The sequence below is a fragment of the Crocuta crocuta genome, unplaced genomic scaffold (genome assembly GCF_008692635.1).
Source record: "Crocuta crocuta isolate KB4526 unplaced genomic scaffold, BGI_CrCroc_1.0 scaffold193, whole genome shotgun sequence".
NCBI lineage: Eukaryota > Metazoa > Chordata > Mammalia > Carnivora > Hyaenidae > Crocuta > Crocuta crocuta.
Window position 1 is genome coordinate 1,427,475 of NW_027529624.1, and position 12,454 is coordinate 1,439,928.

At 49.1% G+C, this 12,454-nt stretch overlaps 1 protein-coding gene across 1 annotated transcript in view; it reads right to left on the minus strand.

Moving 5' to 3' along the window:
* The window catches only part of NUAK1 (NUAK family kinase 1), a 72,408-nt gene that overhangs the window by 11,099 nt on the left and 48,855 nt on the right, over window positions 1-12,454 (minus strand). The window contains exons 5-6 of the mRNA XM_077761962.1: window positions 7,975-8,126; window positions 4,844-4,909 (exon numbers count right to left, since the gene is read on the minus strand). Coding sequence (XP_077618088.1) covers window positions 4,844-4,909; window positions 7,975-8,126 — 218 coding nt within the window. The remainder of the gene's footprint in view (window positions 1-4,843; window positions 4,910-7,974; window positions 8,127-12,454) is intronic.

Here is a 12,454-nt window from a genome sequence, read left to right on the forward strand (position 1 = left end):
AGCAAAGGCCAAAAATAGTGCCTTTGTGTGATGCTCTCCTAGATATGGGGCAAAGCTGGGTAATAGCCATAGAGGGTAGAATTTATCAGGTGCCTGGGTGTTTATAGAGTTGAATGGCCTTAGGTTTGCAGCCGGCCGCATTGCTAATATTAGCTGCACGAACCTCCTCATCTGTAAAAGGGGGATAATCAGACCCACCCCAGTGGAGACATTCTGAGATCCAAATGATGTAAAGCATGTGGCAAGCCTGCCACAGGACTCTGGCTTCTAGCAAAGGCTCAATGAAGATTACTTTCCTTTTCCAGCCTCCATGCACTATCCTTGTGCTTGCTGCTCCTTCTCTGTAGAAGGCTGTCAGCACGTTTCTATCAAACTCCTACCCATCCTTCAAAACCCAGTTCAATCACCACTGCCTCAGCAAAGGCTTCTTGGCCCTTTTATAATTAACAGAATCACTACCTCCTGCTCAGCACTTCCAGAACACATTATACAGGTACTATGAGGCACACAGCAGGGCCATCTGGTCTTGCCAAGAAAGGAGGATCAGACAAGCCTTCCTGAAAGAAAAGGCGTGCAAGCTGAGACTGAAAGGAGAGGTAGGCAAAGAGCTGCGGGAAGAGTATTCCAAACACAGGGAACCATGTATGCGAAAGCCAGATTCTCCTCCCCACCAGACAACTACACTCTGTATCTGTCTGTCGCCTATGTCCCCAGCTGGAATTCTAAGTCCACTAACGCAGCCCCTTATCTTCCTCATTCACCTCTGTATCCTTCTCACGGCTCATTATGCTGGTTTAACAACCGTGAGATTGTGAGCTCCAAGGAGACAAGGACCTGGCCCTCTGGTTCGCTGTTAAAGCCCAGCATCTGGCATGGGGCCAAGTACACAGTAGGAACTTAGTACATGTCTGTGGTCCAATATGTACTGCCCATAGGACACCTGCAATTTGCTGAACGAGTAAGTGCAGGAATAGATGAGTGAACGCAGCCACGCGTGGAGACACGCATACACACAAACACACACATAAATGGGTGAGTGAACAAATAAACAGCTTAATTAATGCACGAATGCGGAGTTCTCACACGCATGTAATCAAAGCCCGGAGGCCATATCCTGAGCTGCCCCGAATGGCCTTGTTAAGCCTCAGAGATTTCTATCTCATCTTGGCCCTGGCCATTCAAAGCTTCTTTTCTTGTCCAGAGCCGCTGAGGGTCCATTGTCATCAGGGGCAACAGGCCATCTCCCCTAGGCCCCTCTACTCTGAGCCCTGGGAGCTCACCAAATTCCCAGCCCTCTCTGAGGAGGCGAACTGACCCCAGTGCTTGGACCTCCTCTGTCCTAAGGCATTTTTACAGGACCCTTCTATGGGAATTGTCGGCATTCCATTCTCCCAGAGAGTGGGATGTGAATCTGGCCCATTTTTATTAATTGCAAATTAATGCTATGCCGGGTGTCTATTTTGGTAGACATAGGCTTACTCCATAGAGGCTTTAACAGGCCTCTCTGCAGTACGGAATGCAGCCCAAAGAGGCACATTGCTCTCATTCTTTCTGCCAACAGACTATGTGAATATTTTTAGAAGCCACGCCCTCTCACAGTGGCCAGATAAATAATTTCCAATGCCAGATGTGCCCTTTGCGAACCAACATCAGGCAGAGAAGAGGGAGAATGAGCTACATGGCTCACACAGCGGCATGCGACACGTTTAAGCCAGTAGATGTTTGGAGGCTTCTCGGGCAAAAGCCCCTGCTCCCCGGCTTTGAAATCCAGGAGAAGGAACCACAGCTAGGGAGAAACCAGCAGGGCTCCGAGAGGGACCCGGCTGCTCACACCCCACTGGCTTTTTCCCTCCAGTCCAGACGCCAATGCCATGGACTCTCCGGAACACGGAGGCCGGCGTGTGGCCACGTGTCTGCTGCCTCTGCCACCAAAGCCCTTTCTAAGTATGTTTCCAGCAAAGTGCTTAGTCAGGAACAGAGGAGCCAGGCAGATACAGCCGGAAGACAACTCAACACCAGCTGAAACATATTTTTTAAAAAAGAAAGAAAGAAAGAAAAGAAACCTGGGGAGTGCATGTGAAATGATGAAAAAGAATTTGCCCAGAAGTCAAACATGGGAGTTGCAATCCTGGCTGTCATCCCTTCACCCCAAATCCAAACAACTTAAGGGTACCCGCCGTGTGGGAAGTGCTGGGCCACGTTCTGCGGAAACAGAGACACAGGAAGCCCCCTCGGATTCACTGTGCGTGATCGCGTGAATCTAGGGCGCGTCACCTAGACCTCCTGAGCCTTCGTCATGCAATCAAGAGGGTCGGAAAATGACCCTCAGCGTTCTTCAAGCTCTAGGATTCTCAGATTCCAGCAGCAGTCCTTGAACAAACAGAAGGAAGAGTTCGTGTTGGGGAATGGGGAGGTTTGGTTTCTGTCTGGATGCGTGTGTGCATGCGCTTTGCGATGCGCACACGCTTGTGTGTTTCACCTTGGGCAATGCTGGGAGTAGAGACTCTTAAGGAAAAGGCAGGGAAAAAAACCATGACCGACAGTTCAACTTTTATAATGTTCTATGTGTCTGCTATTCACCTCCAGATGGACAGGGAGCGCAGATATAAGGGCTAGGGCCTGGGGGGCCTGAGGCCCAACACAATTGCCCTAGGTTCATGCAAATGAGCCATTCCCCTGGGCTCCTGCCCCATTGTTCCCAGAACAATTGCCTTCAGAATTCTAACTATTCTTCTCCTCCATTGGGAAATTCTATGACTCCATAGGAAGCTATGTGCCTTATCACTTCTGGGACTACATCATGGGACCAAGAGGTCACACTGTCCCACAGAAGCCAATCCCCAAGCCAGAGGCTCGCATTCCAGGCCTTGTAAAGACTCCATTTCATTTCGAGAGCTCCCAGGGCAGGTGGCAGCAAGAATCCACTGAGAAAGTTACCAGGGTGGAAGGCACAAACCCTTAGAAGTGTGTCCCTCAGACCAGGACCCAATTCTCTAGCGATGGCCCGGCCCCCACTCGCCAGATCCCAGGCACCTTCCCAGCAACTGACTCCCTGTTCAATGTCCTCTCCGGTGGCCAGCCATTTGTGCAGGTGCTTTGGACACGAAGACTTGAGGTCTAAAATCCTCACATTTGCCACGGACTCCCCAGGACTGGGCACGAGGCATGGCACACAGTAACTGCTCAGGAAATACTCAGTGCAAAAATGGACAAGTGGACTAATGCCCCACAGACAGGACCGGCATCCCTACCGGACAGATGAGGAAACTGACGCTTAGGCAAGTACTTTATCCAAAATACTGCCATTAGTTAGGGGCAGAGTTGCAATTCAAATTCCAGGCTACTCAACTCGAAAGCTGCTGCTCTGACTCTCTGCACGGTGCTCAGCAGTATATGAAGCTACACACGGGGTATCTTGCTTAGTCCTCAAAACAAGCCTGTGAGCATCACAGTTACACCCGTTTATAGTCGCAGGAACAGGATGAAGTGGCTTTGCCGATGGCAAGCAGCTAGTAAGCCGCACAGGACGGAATTTTCCAACCACACAGCTAGTGCTCCTACTAGAATACTCCAGCCACTTTGCCAGAAAGGGAGAGACCTTGAGATCGCACTGCCTGATCCTAGGAAGAAATGCTTTGACCAGTAGTCCCCTCCTTATTCTATAGACTAACACAGAAATATGTGACCACGGTCAACTACTCGCAAAAACCAGATGTCACCCTAACGTGGCTTCCGGAAGCCTCTCATAGGATGATGCTAACTCATGGTCGCCGCCATGATGTGCAAACAGAATCCAAGCACCAAGAGAGGAAACCATCTCCCTGGGATGCACCCCCTCCAATGAAAGCAACAGCAACAAAAAGAGAGGACGACGCAAGGTCGTTCCCATGCTTTGTCCCTGGACGAGGGATGAGCCACTAACGTCACCAGCGGCCAATTAGAGGGATCCCCTGGTGGCGGGAGTACTGAGGCCATTTCATAATGAAACCCATGCGGTGAGCTCCGTTTATTTTGAAACCGTATTTGCTTATTTTGCAGACGTGATCAAAAGGACATTCAGAGCGCTCGGCAGGAGGCACTTGAATCCCCGTGGCCAGGAGAGCCTGCTTCAGCTCCAGCGGCAGCCAGCAATAACACTCTCCGTAAAAGTACACCCCATCCCTTGACGGTATGCTCCTTCCCGGCAGCACACACCACCGTCCTGTCCGTCAGCTGCCCAGTCCCACAGCTGGCTGTTGGGGGGGGGGGGTAGGAGGCAGGAGGGAGACGGAGGTGGCAGGGCATGGCTGTGACAGAAGGGTGACAGAGAAAGAGTTCCAACTCGTACATAAGCCGGGACTCTGCTGGCAGCTCAAGCACCCAGGAGTCACACAGACCTGGGCTCACGAGCCAACTCCACCACTTACGGCTATGTTACCTTGGGCTGCTTACTTAACTTCTCTGTGCCTCATGTCCCTATCTGTGAAATGACGCAAATAACAGTGCCCATCTCACAGGGCTGGGAAGATTAAATGTAGGTGATATCAGGCAAGTTGCATATCAGTAACAGATGCAACCTGTTACTGTCCTAAGTGTTTTTGTGGTGATGACTGTAGACCATGAGCTTCCTGGGGACAGGGAGTGTATTTTAGTCATCTTTTTATCCCAGTGTGAAGATCGATGTCTGGCATACGGCTGGAGCCCGAGAAATGCTTGTTGAATTTAACTGTTGGAACTGAACTGATGGCTTAAGCCCCATGACTCCCCACCCCTGCCTGCCTGGGCAGGACTCGGTGGCCGCCTGGTGCCTGACTTCTGGGCTCCACCAGGCTCCGCAGATCAATCAACCAGACAAGATTTTTACCTTAATATTGCAGTTGTCATCAAGCAGTATGTTTTCCAGCTTCAAGTCCCGGTGGACCACACCGTTCTGAAACGAGAACACAGGCAGGGGACTGAATGGGATGGCTGGGGCGAGACCAAGAAAGAGGGCGCGGGAGGGGTGAGCAAAGGGAACGATTTGACAGATTAAAGAAATACGCCAGCCCGGTGGTCTCTGCCTCCATCCTTCGGGGCCTTTCTCACTGTCATGAAGCTCCCCGCCAGCCAGCGACCGGGGACAGGAGAGCATTAGTCACTTGCTGTGTGGTTAAGGGAAAAATGACTGGAATCCATTCTCCCCCAGAGCCTGTAAAACAGCAGGGGATTCTTTGTCGGAATGTAATTCCACTGTGTGAAAGCAATATAGTCGCAGGCAGGGACAAACAATGTCTGTCTGTGGTGCGCTTCCCAGGGAAGAAGCAGATTTCTCTGCTGGAGACTCAGAAAGTGGGGCTCACAGACCGGGCTGGCTTGTCTGCCTGTCTGTTTCTGTCTGCCTCTGCCTGCCTGCCTGCCTGCCCACCCACGGCTGGAAAGGGGACTCGCTCAGTCTATTCGGACCCATGAAACGAATCCAGATCTGTTTAGAGCAGAACAGAAACACCCCCATGGGTGTTTCCTGAGCAGCTGGGAGGGAAGGTTCTGTAAGTCCGTCTCTGCTGGCAGGACTCAGGTGAAGGGTGATGGTGGGAGGGGCCAATGAGACCCTAGCCCCTGGACCGGCCAAAGCAGGTCCCTGCCATACTATGTGACTTTTCCATTCAAGCCAAATCTAGCAAGGCTGGATGCTGAGCTGCAGGGACAGCCTGCTGACAGCCTGCAAAGGGTAAAAAGGAGTCATTAACCAGTTAGGCTGCTGGTCTACACAGCAGTAACAACTAGGACTTGGGATCCTTTGTCAAACCCAATCTTTTAAAGGGATGGGTGAGCGTGGGCAGAGAGGTAGGACTGAGACACCAGCTACTTTGGGCTGTGTGGACAAATAGCAGGGAGTAAGTTTTTAATATCGTTCAGCATAAAGGGCATTTGCAATTGAAGCTGCTCTTTTAAGCAAACCAACCGGCTGGAAGTTCTTTGTCTTTCATTCAAGATTTCTTCAGGGGTGCCTGGGTGGTTCAACCAGTTAATTCAGACTCTTGATTTCAGCTCAGGTCATGATCTCACAGTTTTTGAATTTGAGCCCCCCATCAGGTTCCACATTGCCGGAAGCTTGGGATTCTCTCTCTCTCTCTCTCTCTCTCTCTCCCTGCTCCTCCCGTGTGCACTCTCTCCCTCTCAAAATAAATAAATAAACTTTAAAAACAAAAGATTCTTTAGTTCAGAATCTGCATGTTTATGGTTGGTGCTTTATGGTTTATTTTCCTTTCTATTTGACAGTACCTAATATCTCCAATAACACTGACTGAAGAGACGAGAGTTGTATTTCTACTACTCTTTTTCTAATGCAAACCTTCAAGAGTATGTTTTGAATTCAGAAATGCACAAACCAAGGCTCCTGGAGGAAGGATACAGCATACAAGGTACCTCATTTTTTTCTAGTTTTAAATATTGGGAGCAGTTTGGTTTATATCATTGCATTCCTAGTTTTCATAGGAAGATGGAATGAGTCTGATAAAGCCCCATTCATACAAAATCCCAAGTCTTCACCCACTTCAAATAATGAAAATATGATCTGTAGTGCTTTACAGTGATGCCTGATGATAAAGTACAAAATACTGTTTGGTCTGACTCATCAGTGCCTTTGGAGTCAGCAAAATGAAGTCTAACAGTGTTCGTGTGGATTTAGGGTTTTAGATTTGAATAATCTTTTTTAAAAAAAAAATTTTTTTAATTATTTGAGAGAAAGAGAGAGAGAGTACAAGCAGCAGAGGGCCAGAGAGATAAGGGGACAGAGAAGGCTCTGTGCTGACAGCAGAGAGCCTGATACGGGGCTCAAGCTCATGAACAATGAGATCATGATGTGAGCCAAAGTTGGACGCTTAACTGACTGAGCCACCCACGTGCCCCTGAATAATCATCTTCTAATTACTTATAGAGCCACTCTCAATTAACCAGAATATTTAACAAGCCAGAAGGCCCCATGTGGCAATCATTCGAATGAAGGCACTGACTCTATGTTGGATTCAAGTCACTATTGTCCTCAAAGTGAAAGACTGTTCCTGAAATGAATAGTATGGATAGGATGGGGTCATGATTAACATGATTAATAACAATGATGACTAAAATATGTCTTGGAATTATCTGTAGACTTCATTTCCTTCTCCAGAGACAAGGGGTAGCTAACCTGGCTGTATCATGAGCACATCCCATTAGGCATGTTGAAATAAAATGTACATGTAGGTTTGTAACCTTTGTGAATGTAACCTATGTGAGGAAAGACATGAAGAGCACAGGAAAGTTCACAACCAGTGGCCTAGTAACTCCACTTCTGGAATTTCCCTTAGGTAAATCATTCAGATGAAAGGAAAAGGTTACTATATAAAGGTATCGATCACTACAATATATTAACCAGAAATTGGAACCAGCCTGAAATGTCCAACAATCACAATAATTACAGAGAATTTTTAGTAATGTCGGAAAATGTTTAGATTAAAATAAAGTGAAAAGGCAAAGCACCAACATAAAACATACATGCACTGTGGTGCTCTGGATCCTGGAATAGAGAAAGGCCGTTGGTGGAAAAAATTGGTGAAATCTAAATAAAATCTGGAGTTTTTTAATAACAATGCCTGAATGTTTAGTGTCTCAGATTCAACGAACGTACTGCAGTAATGGAAAATGTTCCCGTTAGGATAAAAGTGAATGAGGGGCAAAGGGGAACTCTCTGTATTGTCTTAGAAACTCTGCTGTGCCTCTAAGATTATTCAAAGTAAGACAGTCGAGTTAAAAAATAGATGTTAGGAGTAGAAGGGAAACAACTGGAAAGCAACGAACAAAAATGTCAATTGTGGGCTATGCCTGGATTCTGAATCATGGGTGATGGTGATTCTCTTCTGTTTTGTAAGTTCTCCATGCAGAGGACAATGAACAGATATCACCTGTATACCATGAAAAGGGTCACGTGGCGCCATCAAAACCACCTGTGGCCAAAGCTCCGGCGGGGCGCGGCCGTACCTTGTGACAATAGTGCACCGCGGAGACGATCTGGCGGAAGAAGTGTCTGGTGTCCCGCTCGCTGAGGCGTCTCCTCTCGCTGATGTAATCGTACAGCTCCCCCTTGCTCGCGTACTCCATGATGATCACAATCTTATCTTTGTTCTCAAACACTGTGGGGGGAACAGCAACACACAAACGCCCTGTTTATCCAACAAGCTCACTTATGACTACAGAGGGTGCGAGGGAGGACGGCGGAGATGTCACTGAGCAGGGGCCGAGAGCTACCGGTCAGGTCACCCGTCAGGCCATTCCACGTCACGAGGAGCTGGGCTAGTGCTCCAGCCACGTGGATGATGACAGCACACTATTGTTACTGGACTCGCCTCTGTAACCCTAAGGGAAAGGTGCCTCTCTTTTCTGAGGGCCCCTTGCCCTTGATCTGGATCATTCTCCTAAGCCCCGCCCACCAGGACAGCCCCCTGTAAGACAAACAGCTACCATCTACTAACCATTCGATACGGACCAGCTACCTAGACCTCAAGAGCTACTCTGAACCCAGAATGGGTGGCTGGACTTGTCACGTCTTTGCTCAAAACCTTCTAGACTTTTCCATCTCACTCAAAATAAAACCCAAAGTTCCAAATGTGGCCCACCAGGTCCTGTGGACCCTTCCTAGCCCTATTCTGTGTATTCTGTATATTTATTAATTTAATCACCCCACTAGAATGTAAATGAGGGCTGGTCTATTTCATTCACAGATGTACCCCCAGCACTCAGAGCACTGACGTGGGAGCTCAATGAACAATTATCGAATGAGTGAACTCAAAACTTCCTAAATGCATTGTGAGTGGTTACAGTGAATAATTACATAGCCCTTACTATGTGCCAGGCTCCTATAAGGTTTTGAGTACCTAACATGTACTGACTTAGATCTTGCAGCAAACTTTCGGGGAAATACCAGTAATTGGAAAATGAGGAGACTGAGGCCGAGTGAAGTTTGGAGACTTGCATAGTTTGGCTGAGCTGCCAGACTGGACAGGGATGGGGACCCATGGTGCCACAGCCTGACGTGGTGGCATGTCAGAACCATGGCAATCACCCCCCCCCGCCCCCGCAAGCTGGATTCCCTGACTCAGCCCCTTCCCACTTAACCCCCACACCACCACGGAACTTGTTTTCCAAGATGCTTGTAAACGCTTCTCTCTCCCCAACCCTGATACTCTAGCATGATGTTCACACTGTTGGACTAAGTCCTTGGGAGGGAGCGCCAGGCAGATGCCCATGGGCGCTGGTTAGGGGAGGCCACAAAGCACAGGCACTAGGTCCTCAACACCACCTCCACCAAAGCCACTCCACTGCTGTCTCTTTCCTACTTTGGGCGTTCACAAAGATGTCCTTTGAGCAAAGACAAAATAAATAATAATTGTTTTTAAATCCATCACTCCCAAGGGGCATGGTATAAAACTTCTGTAGGGTACCCAAGACTGTCCCTGAAGAACCCCTGCCTATATCCCTCCCTCCATCTCCTCAGCCTCTACCATTCCCCATCAGGTCCCTGATGTCCACCAATGCTGGACCATTTGCTGTTTCTCACAATTTCTCCCTCTCTCTCTCTCTCTCTCTCTCACTCATTCTCTCTCCTCCCTCTGCCCACCCTCCCCTGCCAATGACTGCTGTTTCCCACCTCCTTCCCTCTGCCTTTACTCCTCCCTGTCTTTCTATTTTGGAAACTCCAGCCCCTCTATCAAGATTAAATTCAAATATGGCTTCTGTTTTGTGTCCCTCTGCTCCTCATGGTGGCTACTCAATACATGTATCACTTTCAAACCGTATACATTTAGTTGCTGATTTACATTTCCATTTCCTCTGCCTGGACTAGGAGTCTGGACTTTGAGACATAAAAAGTTTAGTTTTGATGGATCTGCCTCTTACTTGCTCTGTAACTCTGGGGGGGATTGCTCGTCCTCTCTGTGCCTCAGTTTAGTCAACTGCAAAATGTCCATAACATTAGTAAGTACTTCTTAGAACTGTTGGGAGTGTTTATTGATATTGGGTTTGTTACATGCTTAGAACAAGGCCTCCACTTATGGCATGCGCTCAGTGATATTAGCCATTATTGTGGCTATTGATATTATTGGACCCCAGGGCCTTAGCACTGAGCCAGACTCCTAGACACACTCAGTGAGAACAGAACTGAACTGGAACATGCCCCAGGCATGGGTCCTCTGTCCTCCCACACCTTGTCACTGGCTGTTAGAAGCCCAAGCCACTCCAGTTCCTTCTTGGCTCCTTCAAGTCCAGCCAAACGTCTCTGATAAAATGAAGGGGGAAGGAGGAAGGCAGGGGGGAAGAGGAAGGAGAACGGCCAGATAAAATTGGCTGCTCCCACATCTGCCGGCCTCGGGGTACCCTGCAGCCTTGGCTGCTGCCAGGGATTTCGGCCTGTCGTGCCCTTTTCATTAACAATAAACTTTGGAAACTGGAAAAGCTGCCTCGGGAGGCATGGCTCAGACTCCAAAAATGATGGAGCGATTAGACCCTGGACAGGACAGCAGGCTTTCTAGTTTTAAAAAGAGGGGAAGGAAGAAAGAGGGAAGGTTCTCTGACAGGGAAATAAAGAACGAGCCTCACACCCCTCCCCCACAAAAGTCTGATGCGTTCCCCAGAGGAGGCAAAGCCACTGGTCCCCTTAGTTGACTGTCAGAAGGAGCGGGTCATTGGCCTCGTGCAGACAAAGGCCTGTCCTCCCCTTCCAACCGGCCGGCTTGGCATCATGCAGACAAAAACACAGTCACTTCAAGGGTCCACCGCACCAGACATTTCCCTACGCAGCTTCCATCAGTAAGTCCTACGAGGCCTCCCTCTCAACTCCGTGCCGATTTCATCCTCCTGTCTGACGGCCCCGGTCACCCCTTGCTGGCCTCCGGCCTTTCCCTCCTGCCCCTCAGCTGACTTTCTGTATTTAGAGGGAGGCCGGGGAACGGTTCCAGATGCGTGTGCCGTGGGGCCTTCGTCCTGCAAGGGATTCTGGAGGAAAACGAGTGTTCTGTAATCAAACGGAGGCAAAATGTGTGGAAAATGCTAATATTCGATCGCCCTAGAAGAGTCTGGTTTCTTTGAGTCTGCGTCTGGCAGGTTGATTCCCTCCTGACATCCCGAGGAGCTAACCAGGAGCCAGGCTGGGAACCAATGGGTGAAGGAGATGATATCCAAGTGATAAAATCGGCCCCTCAACTGTTGCAGGTGGGGCTTGCAGGCAGCCAGGTGACTGAACTGTCCAAATGGCCACGCTGGGCCCTGGGACCCCCACCCCGCCCCTCCTACAGGAAGCAGCACAGCCAAGCCTCAGGGTCAAGGCCCTGATTGTAACCCTAGATTAGCTAAATGCAAACAACAGTTCCAGGCTTGGTACCTCAACGACTCAGCAAGGAGGCCACATGATGTTGATGTTACCTACGAAGCTTCTAGTCCCTCCTGGTAACAGAGCACTTACTGAAGGCCACTATGCGCAGGTGCCGAGCTGATAAGTATTTTGCAGGAGTTACGTCCTATTGCTTTGGTCCTATGAGCATCCTCGTGGTACATGTGACAAATTCTGGGTTCGTCCAGGCCAGGGCCACAGAGAGTCTGAGCTGGAGCCGGGCTGAGGCCCAGTCTGACCACACACACCGTGCTCTTAGCCACTCCACTATTATACACATACGTGAACCCCCTGAACCTTGGTCTCATCAGTCAAACACAGGGCACTCCGTGAGCTCACGGGTCTTGCTCCTTCGGCGTGGTGCCTCGGCCAGTGCTCAATAAACGGGAGCTACCCTCGGAATTACCTCATCTGTCTCTTAGCCAGCTCCTGCAAAATGAAACCCTATGACTTTGCTCTCCCCGCTGCCATCACTCTTTAAAATGTGTTGTGGCTGCCACAGAATCACAAAATTTTCAAGCAGGAAGAGCCTTAGAGATCAAGTACTATTTTTTTTCCAGAATAGCCCAGGATTTCTAACATGTAAGAAAGAGCAGGGCCTTGGGAGTCTGTCCTGAAGAATAACCAGCTTCCGCGCCCTTGGCCCCAGACTCCTTGCTCATGTTAAGGTCGCTATCAGCGAGGTGATAGGAACTCTTGGCCATTCTTCTGGCAAAAAGGGCTGCTTCCCTTGGGCACTTTTACAACTGGTTATTTATAAGCCCAGAAATCTTGTCTGTGTTTATGTTATTAGTCACTAAGCAAAGGCTTATTTTCCACCAGTTGGGAAGGGTTTCCTTTCTGAAAAATGAAAGCCTGTGTCTCTTGGCCAGTCTTACCCAGAAGCCCAGTGGCTCCAGAATGGTAAGGAAAACTATGGCCCTTGACATGCCAAGCCTACCAGGAAAATCAAAACCCTGAATAGAAACTTAGCTCAGCTCGAGTCAGCCCGCAGCACCGGGGCCATGTCCATTTGCTGCAGATCCAGGATTTAAGTACAACAAGACGCTTCTGTAAAGTACCCACAATGGGAACGGC